Source organism: Rhipicephalus microplus, chromosome X (assembly GCF_043290135.1).
Source record: "Rhipicephalus microplus isolate Deutch F79 chromosome X, USDA_Rmic, whole genome shotgun sequence".
Taxonomy (NCBI): domain Eukaryota; kingdom Metazoa; phylum Arthropoda; class Arachnida; order Ixodida; family Ixodidae; genus Rhipicephalus; species Rhipicephalus microplus.
In genome coordinates, this window is record NC_134710.1 from 387039539 (window position 1) to 387060555 (window position 21017).

A 21017-nucleotide genomic window follows, 5' to 3' on the forward strand; every position below is an offset into this window, starting at 1 on the left:
CGTGGTTATTCACTTTACTGGTGCGGGTATTTGGTTCATTCTTGTATATGCAAATGCTTATTTTTCATGCTGAAAAACCTTGTTATCTTAGTGCATGGTCGTCCGCATTCGCATTTAATGCCTCGCATGTTCTTTCGCGTCTTTTTTATGTGCAATTACCGCAATACTACAATTCAACCAGATAAGGGGAGTCGACTGCTATACCATGCTTTCTGAGTATGCCTAACTTTACTCCGGCTGGGTTTTACGATTCTGACTGAATTAATCTTTGTAGACACAGAGAACTGCAGCAGCCACATAGTAACAAAAGGTTTCTGCTGCTGTATCAAAACTTTATTACAGGGAAAGCTGAAAATGACTAGGAGAAACGGAAAACTATTCGACATCGGTGTCAGAAGCAGTTTCTATTGGCTGTGCTACAAGTTACGTCGTTCTCAGCATCGTAAGCAAGCACGCGCTTCATTGGCTGCTTTGTGAGTCACGATGTTCACGCCGTCGTAGACGTAGAGTTTAACACGCGCGCACCAGTTTCCACGAGACCTTTCACATTGGTGACCTAAAAAAATCTCTAGAGCAGCGCCGACCGCGGAAATGTGAAACATCTCGCATTCGCCGGGCTGATCGTACAGTCATGGCGCAAAAATAGGCACGGGAGGCCTAGTGCCGGCCTCAACTGCATTGTGTCGATCCGGCAGCCTTCCAAGCCATGCTAAATTGCGAACGGGAATCTAAGCGCCGGTGGCAGGCGGATCCTACCAACCAGGCCGCCATGTTAGCTCGTGATGTCAAACGCTTGCAACAACGCCCGGCCGAACAAGCGGCATTGTGACCACAACAGTGTCAACGTGATCATTACGAGACCTCGTTAACCGGAACGAACGCATACTTTCGACAGGAGTTTCTGAAACGGGGATTTGGCTACGGTTGCAACGTCTGTGACCTACTGTTGTTCTAAAGCAACTGCTGTAATTACCGCAATGTGAAACGCATTTAACAGCTCATTACACTCCTCCGTGACCATGATTATGCGAGACACAATGTGCAGCACATAAAATAAGCACTCTGTGTCAAATGTGTGTCTAACCTCATTGAGAAATACAAGCATATAACCAATTATTGTGAAAAGTTTCGGTGGAGTGTCGGGTTGAACCCGTAGCTAAACACTGGGACCACACGTTTGAACTCTTGAGGGTAAACATTTGTACGGAGTGATTGGGAGTTGATTTTTTATGTTCATGCTACAGTTAAATATAGGCAGACAATACAGCATAACTATCTGTGTTATACTAAAAAATCTATGAAATTTGTAATGCTTAGAATAATCAGTATCCAATTTTTTGACTTCCTACTCAAATTTCCGGTCCGAGAAAGCCTTAAAGGGGCCCGGAAACACCTTTATGAGAAACCATAGATTTAATTGACTAGATAAAAGTATTACATAAGAACATCAACGACGCAACAATTACCATAATCCGTTCAGTACGGGCGGAGTTATAAAGATTTGTCACACGCATTCATCGCATTTTCTCTTCTTTCGTCCCGATGAAAGCGCTCGATCATAAGCAGGGAGGGATGGGAGGGGAAAACAAAAAAATGTCACTCACGCCTTGTGACCTTAAGCCCTCTTTTTTTTTCTTCGAATACGCGACTTTTTCAGTACGGTCGCGCACGCACGCGTGGACGAGTGATGGCCTCTACTGGCGACATCTGTAACAACCAAGCGCGCCATGTTCAAAACAGCCAATGGCTGATATGTGAGCTTACTACGAGTGATTTTTGTGCTTATTCCGTAATTGGTCGAGAAATGGGAAAACGATTTTTAACTGACTTTGGTCATTTATTGTGAAAAACAGGCAGCGTGCGGTGCAATAATATTTGACCCGCGTGTTGTTGGGAGCCTCTACTACCAATTGGAAGCGTTTTTTGACCATGCTCAAAAAGTGTTGCAGGGTCCTCTTCCATCGGGCCCTCATCTTTTCTAAGTCGAATATCTTGATGTTGGAGCCCACGTTTTCTTAATTGATTACATTTGCGACTGTAGCAGAGCTCTAAAGGTAGCTTTGTCGCAGTACGATAATCTAGTGCGACAAAGCATAAAAGAATTTTATGGGGCCACTGTTAATTCTACTCTTACTGTATTTATATTCATTCATTTACGATAGCACCCATAGCACCCAAGGGCGTAACGGGGAAGTGAAAGGAATGCAATATTTAAAGTGGACACAGATGTTCACACTTCGACTATACATTAAAAAAGCAATTCACTACGTACTTACGCAGTGACAAATCCAAATACGCAATATAAAGTTGGTTCATAATAAAATTTCGTGATGAAAAAACCGCACAAAAACACTACTGCAAAACTTCCGGTGAACTTGAAAATCCATCACGCCAGGTTATTTTTGCTGCTTCTTACGGTAACATATTCCACTGGCCTGTCGTTTCGAGATTGATTGATTGATATGTGACGTTTCATGTCCCGACACCATCACGTTAATTTGAGAGAGAACGTGGTGGAGGGCTCCGGAAACTTCGACCACCTGGGGTGTCTTACCGTGCGCCCAAATCGCAGCACACGGGCCTAAGTCACTTTCGCTTCCATTGAAAATGCAGCCGCCGCAGCCGGGATTCAATTTTGCAACCTGTGGGTCAGCAGCCCAGTACCTTAGCCACTATACCACATCGGCTTGGGCAATTGTTAGAAAAGCTGCATTACATGTGCATCAGCCCTGCAACTTATTTTTATGGTATTTATATGGTTCAGTGAAAGTGAAACGTAATTTGGTTTGCAAAAGTATCGCTGAGAGTCCACATCTGTTCAATTATGAAATGCGTAGTGAAGATGTATCAGCCCGATATAATCCCTTCGTTTGTGTCAATGTTATTAACCATGGTTTTTTTGCTTTTGAAATTATAACATTTGCGGTAACATCAGAGTACACAAACCTAACAGCCATGTTTTGAATTTTTGAAAATCGGGAACGCCCCATACTTTTCTCGGATCTCGCACCTCACAAGCGGAATCTAAGATAAATTGGACCTTGAACATGCATAGTTGTGGCTTTGCTTCCAGTGGTTACTTTTTCGCGTTTCTGCGCAAGAAATATTTCCTTCGGGAAGTTCAAACTGCTCGAATAGTGAAATTAACATGCGAATCGATTCGAATAGCAAACAGGGTTGGAAAGTATTAGAAAATTCCAATATTCGTCTCTCCCATAAATTGAACGTAACTACTCCATCAATAAATTATTCCGTCAGGCACACATTTTATTTTCTACTTCAGCAAGTAGAGCATGACTTCACTAGCAAGTCCAAGCAATCAACAAGCACCTGAACATGAAGCTCTGTTTGAGCAACTCAAAATGATAGAAATAATTTGCAAGGTTCCGTCATAGACGCATAATCAGCCTTGGTAAAATAATATTATGTGTTATAACTGAATTGTTTACGTGGACTGAGGCAGCTAATGTGCACAAGAACTGCATTATAATATAATGTAGCTTCTATGGTCTCGAATCTGAAACTTTGTGCAAGACTGTCACTAATGAACACTAAATCAAGAATGAAGTTCTTCCAAGTATTTTTATGAACAAAGTGCATTAGAATATGTAGCGAGAACAATCACGTGATGTAACGTGATTTTCGTGAGGTGCATGACCAGCTGTTACATAATGCGATGTGATTTTATTCACGTGGCTGGTTGCAACTGTTTCGTCACGTAACAAACTCACTCAAGATACAACTAGTTATTGTATTCCATACCGAATAAATCAGCGCACGAGTTGTGGGACCGAAGCGTATATTTACGTGCACGAAGCGAACGCTTAGCGGTTCATGATAATGATAATAGTCGTGCTACCTGAAGGATCAACAGCGTTAGTAGTCTTAAAAATTGATGGGTGCTAGAAGAAGCAAGCATTGCACCCGACCAAACACCCAAAAGTGAGGCTCTACGTGTACATGTAAAGCTGCAGCTGAACAGTCCCGGGCCGTCTAGGCCAGCTATCGCTAACATACCAGCGACAAGCGTTTTGAGCCTGTCAGCTTCCAGCTGTTCTTCAACGGGGCCCACCAGGCGTTGCCGCGGAACGACAAATGCCCTGGCAGCTTCTCCGTACTGTGGGTGAGGAACTCCTGCTACAACCACCTGCTTCACTTTAGGATCCCTGGCCAGCAGCTCTTCGATCTCAGTCGGTGGTACCTGCTGGTCCATACACTTGATCAGCTCCTTGAAGCGGCTGCACACGAAGAGCCGGCCGTCGGTTGAGTAGTAGCCTGTATCACCTGCGTTTGAAAAGCCTTCACGTGATGTATCTGCTTTTGTCGTGTTGCGACGTATCAGTAAGACCAGCCCGATTTCAAAAATGGCTTTTCTCTCGATATCAGTTGAGCGGAAAGAATAAAACCTTTCGTTTGCTACCCGCATGGCAGATGATTGTCCCTCAATCGAGATTTACCGTTTTTCGGGCATGACGATAAAACCTTAGAAAAAACGGAAATACGAATACAAATTAGGTTACCTACGACATTATTTCAGACAAGCAGTATTAGATGCCTCATTTAATTCATTATAATTAATTTCAATTGAAACACTCACAAAATAAGCATAAAATATTTTTTTCATGTCAGAAACAATAGGCTTACGTGCATCTATGGTGTCAAGTATATAAATAAAGCTAATGATGCAAGTACTTAGCACAGACAACTAAATTAGGAGTAAGGTGCCAAAGTGTATGGCTGCTTCATTTAATTCATTATAATTTTTTTCAATTGAAACACTCACAAAATAAGCATAAAATATTTTTTCATGTCAGAAACAATAGGCTTACGTGCATCTATGGTGTCAAGTATATAAATAAAGCTAATGATGCAAGTACTTAGCACAGACAACTAAATTAGGAGTAAGGTGCCAAAGTGTATGGCTGGTTCAGTATACAGTAGTTACGGCGCTTAGCTGCTCGCCGGAAGACGCGGGTTCTATTCGTGACGCAGTGATCACGTTTCTCTAAAATGGTGATGCTTGAGTTTTGATCTTGGAGCATGTCTTACGGTAAAGAAGCCTAGGTGCTAGAAATCTCATGATCTGAGCAACTACGACAGGCCTCATAATGAAAACCTTGTTCTGACACACAAATCCCTAGCACATGTAGTATTGAAAACCTAATCGTAAAGCTAGCATATATTTAGCGTACTTTCAATCACTATTGAAATTTAAGGTACGGAAAGAATGTGTCAGCTTCAGATAATTTTATTACGATAGTATTTCTATAGATATCTCGGCTGAATTTCGCCGCCGGCGTCGGCGTCAATGGAACTCATCGTAAATGTATACGTATCTATATATACGAAAACTCAAGAAATAAAAATAATCAAGAAATAGGCTCCGGCACGCGGAATTTAGCTTGGGAGCTTTGAAACGTGAGTGCGAGGTGTTAACTACTAAGCCACGGACAGGCACATCCTTCAACATTCAAACGGCAAGCTAAATATATATACCACGTGCCATTGTTGACGGGCTTACGGGGGAAGGAACGATTGTATTTGCAGCATTACCAAGAAGATGGCGCAATGAGTGCGCGTCGCAGCATCGTCACGACGCGGTGCCACGTGTTCACATCTCTCACACGTACTTTGCCCTTCGGAGAGGAGGGGTGTGGACGGTCGCTCGCGTGCCCATATCTCGCGGTGGGGAGAATCGAACGTCTTGTCTAGCCTTGATATTTCACCAGAACGATTCTGTTGTAGTCACCGGACGTACAAAGGTCACTGCAATCGTTGCACAGTGTCCGTTTTTGAATAGGGCGCGCTTTTCGGACATAGCAAAGTAACAACTAAAACACTTATTCGCATTCATCTGTACCTGTGAGTACATTTCATGCTTGATTTGTGCACGAGAAACGTGGTACACGCTTCATGATCTGCTTCTCATTTTGAGCGTGACTTTCCAATTTGTTGCTATTGCGTTCATTGCTGCGCCTTTGCGGCGAAGCGGTGAGTTGTTTAATTTTAAAAGACAGATAGTCTCCCTGAAGATGTTAGATAGTACGCATGCAAAAATACGGCGCACCAGTGCGGAGGAAGCCATCTTCGTAGGCGTCAGCAGTTTCTTTCGGTTTGTTCAGGTAGCCCAGAAATGTGCAAGGGCCTTTTATGCAGATTTCCCCTTTCTCTCCAGGGCCCAGGGGCTCTCTGGTTGTTATATCCACCACCTGATAATAAAGTAGGAACAAGAGTCCAGAGTTATCCAGCATTTATTCAAATTAGCGTTATTTGGGCAGCCACGTGGATTACACTCAGTGACCATTATATCTATGTACTTGAAAAAAACTACTTACACACTGGTCTTTAATTTCGTATTTTAGTTCGTTGGCTGGAAAAACCACGATGACAAGCAGTACAGACTAGGGGAAGAGTGAGCTATGGTGTTGCCATCGTAGCATGTAATGTTACATTCGCAGGCGCCCTCTTCTTTTTCACGTCTATGTTTATGAAGGAAGTTTTTACGGAAGAAGCAAAACCATCTTGAAGAGGCACAATTTTGTGATTGTGGTTTTCCTTGTGTCTGTTATTGTTCATTTAGTGCACATAAAAAAACTGCCGGTATGCACAATAGGATATTCAGTCTCTATCAACCCAGAACAGCAACTGAAGAAACTGAGACTTGTAGCTTTGCGTGGTATTAAGAAAAGAAAACGTGCTATTTTTCACAGTAGGTGAATGTATAGCACTAAAACGACGAAGCTTTCAAATGTACTCCTATAACTCAACACGATTTGGTCTAGCATCACTCGTACCAGCAGCAAAACGACAACGAATGCTCCCGTGTCTGAAGTGAAGGAATATCAGTGCTTTAAATTCAGCGCCAATGCTACATCACTCAGTGAAGGGCCGTTTGTTTAGGAGTCAGGGTAGTCAAGGTAACTGTTCAGCCTATAGAATATATGCACACTACAACTCAAATTGCATAAACACGCCGATCCACGTAGTAGTATTTGTCTACAAGTCCCGCGTAACCAGCAACTTGATGACAGCTTAGCGTGATTTTTGCCACAATGCGTGAGAAATCTGCCCGAAATACGGTCAGCTGCATTGTTTGCGCTAGCCTCCTCTGGGCATCGTTTTTGTGTTTTGACTGCGAAGTTTTGGAATGTCATTTTGCTTTTTTTGTTCCTTGCAAATACTAAGAATTTATTTACTTCAATACACTGCTTACTTTAATTTCCATGAATGGCATGGGCTTTCCGACGCTTTTGAAGTCATCTCCTCGAGGCGAAGACGCTGTTGCGCTGCCTGCCAACTCTGTCATTCCAAACACTGCCGAAAAGGACATGGTAAAAAAATAAAGGAACAAAAAGTGCACATGCGGATCAATGAAAACGGCACAAAATGTGATAAATTTGAATGATTTGGAGCTCCTTGAAGTTCATGAAACACTTGGCAGAGTTCTTTAAAGTCATTTATCAAACGACTAAAACATAATAAATTCCCCCTTGAACGTCCCTTACATATTTTCAGGTGACCATGAAACATAATACCATCGCAGGTGCACGTTAACATTTTGGTAGTCATGCAAAAAGACAACACACACACGCACACGCACGTGCACAACCGCAAACGCACACCCACAAACACACACTGTGAGTCTGTTTTAATGTTCAGGGTGCTATAAGACTCCACGTTGGACCAACACATCATTCGGGTTTTGTCAGTTACCTATTTCAGTCAACGGCTCGCAAAGCCTCGCTTCTCTAACTAATCATATGCGACTAACACTACTGCAGATTCGGGAACTGTGAGCTCCATGCATGGTGCGCGGCCTCGTTTGTCTCGTTGTGCTATGTACCGCTTCCTCCATCTCTGACCATCATCACGAAGAGATGGTGAGCTCACGTGTGCCATAAGAGAGACATTAGGCGATACTCTCCAACTGTGTGGTTTATTACGGGGATTTTAGTACAATTAGCTCAATCATTCGAAGTAACTAGTCGTACGTAACATCATTATAAAGGACACCAACTAGCTAATACAGGTTAAAAAGTATATCAATTATTTGCCACAAAGGGCACATTTCTAAAAGAAATGAACAATGAACGAAATTTGAAGCACTAACCTACCCTTCTTGCAGCATTCCCGCGATAGCGTACCTCAGAACAGACGAAACAAAAAGGACATGGAAAAGGTTTAAAGAAACGTAGGTACGCAATCACGAGGCTCTACCTCTGGACCTCGACACCACGGAAAAGGGCGCGCGCCCACAAAAGCCCGGGCCCCGACAAGACGATCTAAACCCCCAGCCGGCGACTAAGAACGAAGACCAAATGTTTGAAACTATCTGGAAAAACCAAAACGCGTACGCACCCTCCTACTTCCCGAAGCGGTCTCCCTGAACCTTATCTTCTCACGCTCGCCCGCTTGTCGGGCGGGCAAGAGCAAAGCTTAAATCCCGCCAAACATGCCTCTATGGGACACCTTAGTAAGCCTCCGAGATGCCATTCATCCGTTCGGTACGAAAGAGAACTCTCCAAGATAAAATGACGTCGAGCATCCATTACGGACGTCTGACACACGTAGATGTAGTCAACTACTGTGGAAGGTCAAGGGCTTAGCACGGACGCCCAGTGGTTCTCGTTTATAGAGGTCGCACTTCTCTATTTACAGAACCGCCGATAGCACCGCCGTTTGAGGTTTCGCGTGCAGCAGTAGAATCTTGTTAGCGAGTTCCTGCCTCCCACGTTAGCTGAGATACGTGTCGTCCACCGCGAGTTTCTTCAAGCTGTTTTTTTTCCTTCATATCATAGTGACGAAGTGCCAGTAGAAGAAGCAATCGCTCACCTTCATGAGGCGGTGGCACCTATCTCGCGGTGCTTTGTTTTCAGCGGAATGTTTCCGAAGCGTTTTTAGAGATTTTATGTTGACAACTCGTTTAAATTCTCAGTTACTGTTATATAGTTATTTAGGAACCTATTTGTTTTGTTTGACCTAGTTTTGAGCATTTATTTCTGTATTAGTTTCGACCTGTATTGAGCGCATTCTCGCATGCGTTTCAAGCCACAAGAGTTCTACGATGACAAGCCGGGCTCAAAAGTGCTACGAGCTTACAAAGACGCCTTTTCATAAAAAAATGGTGCAGCCTTGACAGGTATAACGCGATAACATAATCAGGTATTATTCTCATAGTTGTTTCAATTGCTGGCCTAACTTCACGCTTCACTTTGCATTTCTGCATACAACGCAAACGTGCGCAAAGAAAACTAAAGTCTGTGCGTGTAATGTTGATTATTTCAAGCTATTATAGAATTCCTGTCAAATGCCTTGGTAAGTGTTTACTGCCTATCCATAAGGTGACACTCGCCTCTTTGTAGTTGTACAATTCCTTGATTATCTTGCTGATAATGATGAAAATGTATATATATATATATATATATATATATATATATATATATATATATATATATATATATATATATATATATATATATATATATATATATATATATATATATATATATATATATATATATATATATATATATATATATATATAGCACATACATATTCGCCCTGTCGTGAGCCTGCAAACACTCCATCATTGCGCATTTTTCATGTTCGGGATCTTCGTGTCAATATTCTTTGCTTCTGCCACATGGGCTTCGATTGCCACTCGAACCAAGCCTTTTTTATTATTAGGTTTATTTGCACCTGTCTCAATTTCTTCACCTCGTGAAGATCACGACTTTATTTACCACAGTCAACGACGCCTCTAACTACACTGGAGTTCATGTGAAGCGATCTCTTCAACGCTATCGTGGTAGAACTGTAGGAGAAGTACATTACGCTGTGAAATTGCATTATGCCTAGTTTACAGGCATCCATTGTTCGAATGAATGACCCATGGCTAACACCTACCAAACTCTTCCACCGTTTGGGCTTTAGTTACTGAAATGAGCTGTACATCACTGCAACGTGTCATGTAAGAAATTTTTGTGAAAATCAAGCACGCGTACTTAAAAAGTACGGAAGAAACAACGACCCAACAACCTTTCATATATGGTGCCACACAGTCTGAAAGATGAGCAGGGAACTTAACGCACACAATAAATGAGAAATGCGCAATTCAATAGCTACACTACATTCCTTTATTTTGTTACCTATTTTATTTCACTGCTTTTCATTTTGTTGACTATTTTACTACTCACATTGCACACATCATATCACTGTAAAGGTGGTCGCGAACTAGAATTCAGGGCCAAATGCGCCTTGATGCGCATAATCTAAGAAATACATGCTAACGTCAACAGGAAAACAGACTTATAAAGGACGCAGTAAACAGCGTAATGTACAAAGTAATGAAACGTCAGGCAACTAGTTGGCCCAGTCAGTCCGTCACTTAGTCATCAGTTCCACTACATTTTACACCACAATTATATGGTAGAATTAAGTATTTTTTGCAATCCCTTTCTTGGTAACAAACTTTAATCAAGAAAAACTGATCTGGTTCCTTATAAATTGACCTAAAAAGGTTTGAAGGTGAAGAGGATCCAGTATGGCTATTTATTAAGCGCTTTATGTCACCTTAAAGCTGCGGAAACAAAGTAAACACGCTTCTAGAGACGCTTGTGAGGAACGCTGCTCGGAATATTTGCTTCCAACTGCATTGCCTTGTTTTTAAAAGGAGAATTCATGATGAGTTGCCTGACAATTATCCTTTGAAAATCTTAGTATGAAGGCTTAACGTAGCCCGTGAAGGCGCTTTCCGTAATTGCTACATTGCTTAAATGTTCATCTCATACGGGGATAATTATTTGGGAGGTTTTTGTCAATGTAAAATCGACTCCCTGATTGTAATACGGATTTCTCGAATTTCACCATTCATCTGCTGTACTTGTCATGCATGATATCAAATGTCTTGTTTAGTTTCTTTTTACCACACTTGAAAAACATCAAGAAACGTACATTGTATGACTCCGCCCAAGCCGAGCTTCCTGGCGACGCTTTGTAGCACAGATGAATTCAATGTACTGCCGCCAAGCATTACTTTTTTGACACTGCTCGTGTCCACCTGACCCAGTAGTGGATGCTGATCCAACTTCAGGAAGAACGTAGGAAGCAACCCAAGTGTTGTAGGCTGGGATGAAAATAGATTTCAGAAAATAAATTGAGCTGCTATCCGTCCAGTGGTAACTCTTATTCACAAATATACGTTCAACTTATCCACTTACTAAGAAAAAAGTAGTCGGCCTTTCTAAACACTTGAGCGTCGTTTCTCATTATGTCAGTTCTCTTTCACTGTGGTGAATCAGTACTTAGAACTCCATTCCACAGTAAGGTGTAGAACGTCTCTCACACATTCGTCATTGACCGCCCTTCTGAATGCGCGTGACGAACCACATCGATTTAGCTGCGATTGCTATAGCCCTTAAGCACGCTCATACACAAGTAGCGGCGCAATTATAGACATAGCAGACACCACGCTTTAGTCAGCTTCTCGTGCTTAATTCCTCTATAAAGTTTGTACTGATGTGACGGAGAAGGGGGCACAAATGTTCATTCAGACGTCGGGGAAGTAAAGTCCTTTGCAAGGCTTCTTGAGGACCAAATACGGACAATTTATTTGCACAATTACAGGAATGTTCAACAATGCCTACAGGCGCGTCTTTACATGGCATATGAGAGGGCCAACGAAGGTCAGAAAGAGAGTGAGCAGCACACAAGCGACGCTCCTTTCATAACTCCTGGTCCATGTGCACGCGCCTTGTCTGACGCCGACTGCGCGCTCCATGTTGCACACACGAGTACCTCTGGCGTTCCTGCAAGTCACGAACCGCGTTTCGAGAGCTCGCTGATGATCGTCCCTTGCAGGGAGAGTCCATGCATTGCCAGTCATAACAGCCCAACCGCCACCCAAAAAGGCCGAGGACGGACTGCAGTACCACTACTCCCTAAAGTGGCCCTTGTACGTCGTCCGTTGCGATTGCCCCTACGCGTACCTATGGTTCTCGACCGCAACACACACACAGCACAGAGCAGGTAACACAACAAGGCATTTCGGCGATGCACCAACCCCCACTACACATCAACACCCACTGGGTTCCAACAAGCACCTCCACATCTTGCGCGGCCCAGTCACCGCAGCCTTGCTGTTCCCCGCTGAACGACGGCATGAAGTCTATCAGAAAGGTCGTAGTCCACAGTTTACCGACCCTAAGTAGAACACCTACAAACAAGTTATTTGCGACGCATCTCTCCAAGTCTATGTTAAACCACGCGGATGCTTCAAGTAACTGCCCTTCACGCTGCAGCAATGCCGGGTTTTAACCAAAGAGCTTGTTCGCAGACGCAGGAAGGAGGGAGCGTCCGCACCATCTAGACCTGCATACACTGCTCCCTTTTCACTCAAAACTTAAAGACCAAGTGTCCTTGAGGAAGTACGCTCTGTAACAACAGAAACTATAGAACATCCATAAGCTTTCTTGACACTAAAGAAGCTCTGCACTGGTAATTTGAAAACCATGCACTGGCAATCTGCTGTCACCTTTGTCGCTTCCAGCAACTGTATCATTGTATGCTACCCAACCGACCGTCGGTTGGGCAAGATGCAATGATAGCTCTAGTTAGGCTACCCTGATCATCCCCGTCGCGATTTACTAACGATAGCACCTCCGGCTGTATACTTTTATGACTTGGCGAAAGCGGCTGTACACTCATCCTGCTGAGACAAAGATACCGCATCTACACTAATCCGAGAAAAAAAACTTTATCCACGAGTCAGTCATCCTGTTTTCGTCCATGCTTGTGACACCTGTTATCTCCGACTGGCAATAGACGCTGCACTCGTCAGTTACCTCAGTCCTGCATTCACTGTTTATTGTGCCTGGTCTATCTTGAATCTCTTCATTTACTGTACCCTGACCAATAGCAAGTTTCGCCAGGACAATCCGAAACTCTAAGCTCAATCTTTCCATTTTCCTTTCATGAGCTGCAGCTTCGTGTTTATGCCTCGGGGCTCCTCTCTCTGACGCAAGGCGTTCACGTTCTTTGGCTTCCTTAAGCCTGGTTTGTATGAGTTCCCAACAATCAGAAAGCCTCTCATCATCCACTCCAGAATCCTTGATCGCCTGTATCAAATGTGGCTTCCTATGTATCATGGTCACGTCCATCCGTAGCTCTTCGCACAGGAGTTCTAAATCCAGTTTTCTTAACCTGTTCAAATCCATAGCCACCCCTTAATACCTTTCGTTGTTCTAACTGCTGTGAAGGCACCTCTAACAGACACCAGCCTTCACGAAGCAGCGACCAATCTACCCCTTTGGATAAACATCACCATCTATCCAAAGTACTTGGTAGAATCTCTATGTAAGCGAGCACTCACAAGCATCGGTACCAGGAAAGAACACCACGGAATTATACAGGATCCCGCCGCTGCTAACCAGTTGATGCGATAGAGAATCGGGGCACTGGTTTTAACCCAGGCTTCGAGGAAGGAAGAACCTTTGCGAGGCTTCTTGCGGGTCAACTACACACAATTTCATTACATAATTACGTTTGGAAGGCTCGCCGATGATCGTCCCTTGCAGGCAGAGGCCATGCATTGCCAGTCATAAGAGTACTTGTATAAAGATGACTATACGTGGAAACGTTTAGGCAGTGGCATTTGTACTGGGGGCCGCTCCAGACGAAGTACGATGCTCTAAACCCTTCACCACATGCACATGCTTCATAGGGTGGCGCACAACACCCTTAAAATATCATGCATGTAAGCATGCATGTTGAGCCACTAGACGTATTTTCTACTAAACTCTTTCCTCAAAAGCGTCCTTCGTGCCAGTCAGTGAGTAACGACAGCTGGCCTGCATTCACTGCGCTGGTGACAGATCGTCTTGTGGCCCCTACACTTTCCACACAAAAAATCAAAATTATCACAATTACTAGTGGTCAGTATCTGCGGTGATAAATTTTTTTCGCTTGTGCTTAGGCCGCTCGTGCTAATGGCGGCTTTTTTTGTGTTTGACTTCGAACGCAGAAAAAAAAGCTTTATTTTAAGGAAGTAACCGTGTTCTCTAATGTTACTTCCGGCATTAATATGAGTGTGATGCAGAAATTAAAATATGAAAATAGTGCGGTATGATGTTCATAGTGTCCATACTTTAGGCTTATTGTGAGTCGAGTGATTCTGGTAAACTATTCAATGTGGCGTAACAAAACCTAACGGTAACCTGTAAATCATTCAGCCTGTGATGCCCTGCCGGGACCACATCAATTTCGGCAGTGTTCTGTGTACCTTTAGATCCCTACTTTTACAGTAAAGGGTGGCTCATCAAACAGTTATTATGTTGCGTATTTTGCATGAATCAATGTTTTACCGGAGGGGACTAGTTGAGCAAGAATGTGGCCTGGAATTTCTTTTTCCAGAATTTATTTCTTTTTGCTCAGTTCGCCGCAGTCTACACTCATTATGTCGCTAAGTCATTTCTTTTCCTGTTGCGACATAACCTTGCGTAGTGGCTACCGAATATTTAATGGAGAAATATATGAAACTAAATTTCCTATAAAACACTGTACATGACACTGCACAGAAAAGATGGCTGACCTAATTGTTTTTCTAAATGATGGCTGCATCCACTTCATTCAAATTTAGAGATATGACGACTTATCACAAACCGACACATTTAGGGCAACGTACATTCACTGATAGCCGTGTATTGCGAAAAAACATTTGTCCACATCTTACTCATGCATTCAAGGCATTGTACCAGTTGCGTCAATTATGAGGTATCAGTCCACGGAATGCGCAGTACGGCATGGCTGGTATGATACGTAAACAGCAAAGCATTTGAAATAGTCAGCCTCAACCTATACGGACAATCCAGCCTGATAAATTGCAACATTTTTCTGTAAACTGTTTGACAAGCATGTGCATTATTCCCTGATGGTACCTCCGATTAGCACTTGACTGATTGCTGAGCTAAAACTGTTTCAGTTCCATCTTTATCTCCGTGCAATATGACTCCTTCGCTCCAATCCAAGGATGAAGCAATCTTTCATTTATTTACAGGTTGTTAGAGCTCACTTGTGTACAGGCCTACGATTCCATTGATTTAGTCTATTAACGAGAAATGGGGATAATGCTACAAAATATAATTACCTTGTATTTTTCTATGGCTGGCAAGATGACCTCGAAGTCCCATGTGGGAACTAAAACCACTTCGCAGCCAAGCCCTAGGTAGCAGAAAGTCAGCCAGAATCCACTAACATGCATTATAGGTGGTATTAGGAGGAATGTTTCGCCTTTTTCAAACACTGGTGGGTCTTTCATATAACTGCAAGAAAAAAAATCTAAATGACGCGGCTCCTCAAGCTACGGTCTGCATTCTAGGTTTCTAACTCCAGGACACTCTGAAATATCGAAATTCGGTATTTTCCTCGGCTAACATTGCATTTCTATACTGTGCACCGAGGGACAACATCTGAACGCTGGTTTCGACAGTATTGTAAAGCGGTAGTTTGTGCAGTGCTTTTTATACCCTTAGTAACCACGATGCACCACTGTGACAAAGGAATGAAACTCCCTAGACCTCCCATGTATTCGCATTCGGCCGCGCCACTTTTACCACTGGTGGTTCTTGGGCGTCCTACTAGAAGTGAATCAGGAACGAAAAATTTCTTTCATGACGTCACTGGTGAGGTCCTCACATAGAGGAAAATGACAAAAAAATTGAGAGGAGGAGGGTGCCACGCAAGCCCTTCTTTCCCACTTCGCATGCAAGCTGAATGCGCTCGGGCCTTCTTTCAGGTCCACTGGCGGCTTGGACAATGCCGCAATAAAATTCTGTTAATCTTCTTTTATTTTAAGTTTTGTTCAGGTTTTCTGAAGCGGTGAAAGTTAAACCGACTGATTTCTCAGTAAGACGAAACTCGATCGACACAAATGAATGGCATGGTTTATTCCATGTTTTGTATAAATAACATACATACACGTAGTGTGAAAGCGCAATAAACGCATTTTTCCGACAAGAGCTTGGCTACCGTCTTCACCGATTATCAAGGTAACACGGCATTTCTGTCAGTCCAGTCAGGCTTGCAGGGAGCTGGGTTTACTCCTATGTACTCATGCAACAATAAAACCTGCTAAAACAATGTGTCCACATTCTTGAGCTCACCCGTTGCATAAGGGAGCAGTGTAAAACTTTAACAGAACTAGGAATGTTTGTGTTAGCACCCCGCAGAGTCACGGAAAACATGTGTTGCCTGATTAAGCCATCTTCTACGAATGCATGGTTTACTTGTTCAGCGAAGCTCACTGCGACTCCCGTTATCTGCCCGCCAGAACTTGCTCTTTTTATCTTGTCTTCATCTCTTCCGTAGTTGACACACCCACCAAGCGACATAACAGAGGGAGATATAACTTTTTATATCGCTGAGCGAGAGGCGAGAAAGACTGGAGGCAAGCGCTACGAACGCAAGTTAATCACTACTCGCACTTCACCTGATTTAAAATTCACAAAATAAGAAGAAAAGACATATAAACAAAAAGAAGTTCTTTATAGGGGTATAATTTTTTTATTTGGAAAACTTCTGAAAGCCAATAAATGCGAACATTCACATAAACCCCACTTCATTCAACCGGATCTTAGTATGTCTGGCAACTGCTACGGGCTTGCATGTTGTTTGAAACCGAAACTAGCTCTGAGTTTCCCGGACATGACACTGAGTCCAGGTACCTGTCGTTTGAAAGGGCAGACCTGCTTGCGCTTTCCTCAGAGAAGCATGTCGATTGTACTATTGTAGCGGGGAATTCGCAAGGCACTGACTAGTGGCACTCTGACGCAGATGCGCTTTCAGGATCACCCGTGAAATCTGATGATACGGAAATATCAGCCCTTGATCTTCCCCTTTCTGCGTCAGCGTCACAGACATGCCATCGGAACAGCGGAAGGACCCTTGAATTATCTCGCTCTTGAATATGCTTTCTGACGCGTCAACTTCCGGTTACCCGCGTGCTCTTCGCCGCCAAGCAACGCATTTTGCCATACGGGATGGTCTGTTATACCGTCGGAACTATCAAGTGGTGGGTCGTAAATGGCTGCTAGTAATACCCAGCCATATGCGGTCTGATATCTACGAATATTTTCATGCTGAGCCACAACACGCACACGCCGGTGTACTAAAGACGTATGAGTGGATCCACCAGCGTTACTACTGGCGGGGCATGTACACGTTTGTAGGCAAACACATTCGCTCATGTTGTGTCAGCAGCGCAAGACATTTTCTCATTCACCCGGTCAACTGCAGCCTTTACCATGTCCTGCACGCCCATTTGACCATGTTGAGATTGACCTATACGGCCCGCATCGTGCTCTGTAGGTGATAATCGATGGGTGATTGTGGCTGCCGACCATCTGACAAAGTACGCCGAAACGGCAGCGTTACCTTCGGCTGGTGCTCATGACATTGCAACCGTCATCTTGCATCGGTGTCTTCTTCGTCATGGTGCACCACGGGAGCTCCTAGTTACAGGGGCCGCGTATTTTTGTCCGAAGTTCTGCAGCAGCTCTTACATTCACGCCGTACGGTACACCGCACATCAACAGCCTACCGCCCTCAAATGAATGGCCTAACGGGACGTTTCAATAGAACCCTGGGAGACATGCTCGCTATGTATATTGATTCCGACCAATCCAATCGGGACGTTCTTCTTACTTTCGTGACGTATGCTTACAATACGGCGATTCTATCAACAACAGGCTTTTCTTTATTTTTTCTTTTATATGGCCATGACCTATGCAGCACACTCGACACAATTCTTCCATACAATTCTGATGCCTCCGAGTTCAGCATAGTTTCTGAAATGGCCGAACATGCCGAAGAGTGTCGTCAGCTTGCATGGTCTTTCACACCCAATAATAAAGCCCTCCGAAAAGATCGCCATGGTCGTGACCTTGTTCAGGACACTTTCCCCGTCGATTCTCTCGTGTAGCTTCGACTGCCTTTCCACTCTCCTGGACTGACTCCCAAGTTGGCACCGAAGTATACTGGCCCTTACCGCGTCATACAGCACCCTTCTTCTGTCAACTATGTGATTGAACCACTCAAGCCATCCACGAACAAGCGCCGCCTTGGTCGATGGTCCACGTCAGTCGCTTCAAGGCCTGCTACGACCCTCCTGTTCTCTCGTCACCTTGAGTCGCCAGAGTGGCTCGTCTTCGTCACCGGGGTACTGTAGTGGGGAATTCGCAAGACACTGACTAGTGGGACCATCCCTGAGTGCGAAGCGCGAGCGTGTTCACGAGCTGCAGACGCTGGACTGCTCGAGCACTTCTGGTCGTACCGGCTGCCTGCCTACTACCTGGCGTCGCTATTGAACTCCATTGCACTATGATTAAGTGAATAACATTGCATATAGGTGGAGGAAATCGGGAATAATCGTTGTGCCGCTGAAGCGGCTTATGTAGCGAAACGCATGGTGTTGTAATGGCATTCGCACTCTATTGCAGCTGAAGTTGTTACCATGGGTGAAAAGTGGAAGAATGTCAATGTGCTTGAATTTCAGCGTATGCAAAATAACATTAGGGAATCAACATTACCTAGCAGGCAACAGACACGTTGCCGGTGTGGCGGCAAGCTCTCTTTTCTTCCACTTTATTTGTTGAGATTTATACCATTACATCTATTGACATACCCCCTTCTTTTCTAAGCTTGATAGTCTGTTCGTTATAGTTCACACAGAAGTGAGGGGTGAAAAATTAGGACCATTTACCTACTCAAGCGCCGGCCCTGTTGCGCGAAAAAACTATACGAGCAATGAAATCCACATAACCCTGTTTGAAATGACCTGAACAGAAAACAATTTAATTTCCCAAAAAAGTACACGACTCCTTATTACTTCAAACGCAAAGCACATTTCTCATATCTCTCGTATAAATGATTTATAAGGAACATGTCTACGGTGTCCTAATTTGCTTACAAAGCGACCGTGATCGTGAATCGGAGCAGATTTTTCTCCAGAATGCCGTCAGTGAGTGCTATATCTAGCCACATATTTAGCCGTTACCGATGAAGAGTTTCTGCACACTGGGCAAGATTAACTCAATATTAAAGTTCGAGCTCATGGTGAGTGGTGCTGAGCTCATATAAGATCGTCATTGCCCATGGAAAATCTTGTCACTCTTTATAACGGCTTAAGGCATACATAAGCTCGCATGTCTCTGTCTTCACCAACAAATTTTATGGCGATATCATTTATAAGGATGCACGAAGTGATATTTGCTGTCGCCATCGGTGTGGTGCTGCGCGTACGCGTACGTGTGTATGTACTTAAACTGCACAAAAACGGTCCTGCGAAAACACTTTCCGAGGCGCGCGACTATAGGTTCGAACGATCGACCCTTTGACGTGCGCGTGATGTCCTAGACAAGTACGTCAGAGGCGTATACATGCAGCAAACAAAGGAGATAGGTATTCTTTAGAGTTAGCAGCACGAGTACCTCTGAGATCATTCTGTGTCCCAGAGGCTTCCCCACTAACTACGCGCTAAATAGCGCTAAAGGCAGAGTGCCCGTAAGGCTTTAAAGGCTGATTCAAACTAAGCATTCCGGCCGCCGAAAGTGCTCCGAGTGGCAGCGAGATTCACCGAAAAGGCCCTCTCTACGCCAATCACTGTCGGACTAATTTTTGCGGCGTTCACGGCCGGATCGGCTCGCCGCGAACCAACAAGAGGGCTAGCTGAGGAATTTGAAAAAATGGTGGCCAAGTACGATTCGCTGGTCATGTGACAGACAAGTAACGTGCGCTTAAAAAAATGCTCATTGAACTGATTCGCAACCTCCTCGTCCCTTAGGAGAGACGCCACCGCAAGCACGTTGACAGCCTACTAAAGGAAGTCTTGTGGAATAAGTTAGGAAACTAGCAGGAATTGACTGGTGAGTAGGAGTTCCTATGCGTATCTTGCTTTGCTCCTTAAATCGTCATTTCCTTGGTATCTAGTTGCCGTTCTCTTCCGAGTTGGATCAAGCGTTGAAGCGCGCTAAACAAAAAGATCTAACTCTTCACGGGCGCACGGAGGTCATGGGGCGCAAGCTCACTATAACACCCATGTATTCGTTCTCGGCAGCGGCATCGCCGGTTTTACCATTGGCGGTCGTGGGCATCCTACTATAAATTAATCAAGAAGAGAAAATTTCTTTCATGACGTCGCTGGTGAGGTCCCCGAATAGAGGGAAAATACGAAAAATCGAGAGGAAGAGGGTTGCTGCAGAAGCCCTCCTTACCCACATCACATGCAAGTGGAATGTGCTCGTGCCTTCGTTCAGTTCCACTGGCTGCTTTGTCAATGCGGTCGTCAAATTTTATTATTCTTCTTATTTAAATTTTTTTTCGTGTTTCTGATGAAGTGAAAGTTAAGCTAACTCATTTCTCAGTAAGACAAAATTCGATCGACACAAATGTATTGACCTTTTTATTGGATGATTTGTATAGAAGAAACAGATTCAAACACTTAGCGTGAAAGTGTCAATTTATAAACGCAGCTTTAAAATACAACTGACATATGGACATGATGAGCAAACAGTTAACCCGGAGAATCCGAAGCAATGTGAAAATTATCAACAATTTCGGGTGACACGTCGTATTTAATTCGTTTGCCATGACAGTGCGCACAGTTTTATGACAGAACTTGTGGGCCAAACGATACTAATGTTCAGAGGCATGGAGAGGCTTGAAGAGAACAGAGGTTTTTCAAAAAATAACGTCGCTGGAAACAGTGTTTTAGCAAGTTGACTGTTCTTGGTCAGGACAATAGCATTGCCTTGATGAATAAAAGTTTACTTGTCAAAATATTGGCTCCAGCGACATTCTCTGTATTAATTTTTAGAAGCATTTGGTCTATCACATAAATATGAGCTAGACTATGCCGCGCCGCGGTGGTCTAGTGGCTAAGATACTCGGCTGCTGACCCGCAAGTCGCGGGATCGTATGCCGGCTCCGGCGGCTGCATTTCTGGTGCAAGCGGTAATGTTATAGGC

The 21017-nt window shown here is 43.9% G+C and overlaps 1 protein-coding gene across 1 annotated transcript in view; it reads right to left on the reverse strand.

Annotated features, from left to right (window-relative positions):
• LOC142777336 (luciferin 4-monooxygenase-like) overlaps positions 1-21017 on the reverse strand; it is an 81072-nt gene that overhangs the window by 14091 nt on the left and 45964 nt on the right. Inside the window, exons 5-9 of the mRNA XM_075881637.1 lie at positions 15143-15317; positions 10954-11125; positions 7214-7314; positions 6068-6209; positions 4018-4284 (exon numbers count right to left, since the gene is read on the reverse strand). Of these exons, the coding sequence (XP_075737752.1) occupies positions 4018-4284; positions 6068-6209; positions 7214-7314; positions 10954-11125; positions 15143-15317 (857 nt within the window). The remainder of the gene's footprint in view (positions 1-4017; positions 4285-6067; positions 6210-7213; positions 7315-10953; positions 11126-15142; positions 15318-21017) is intronic.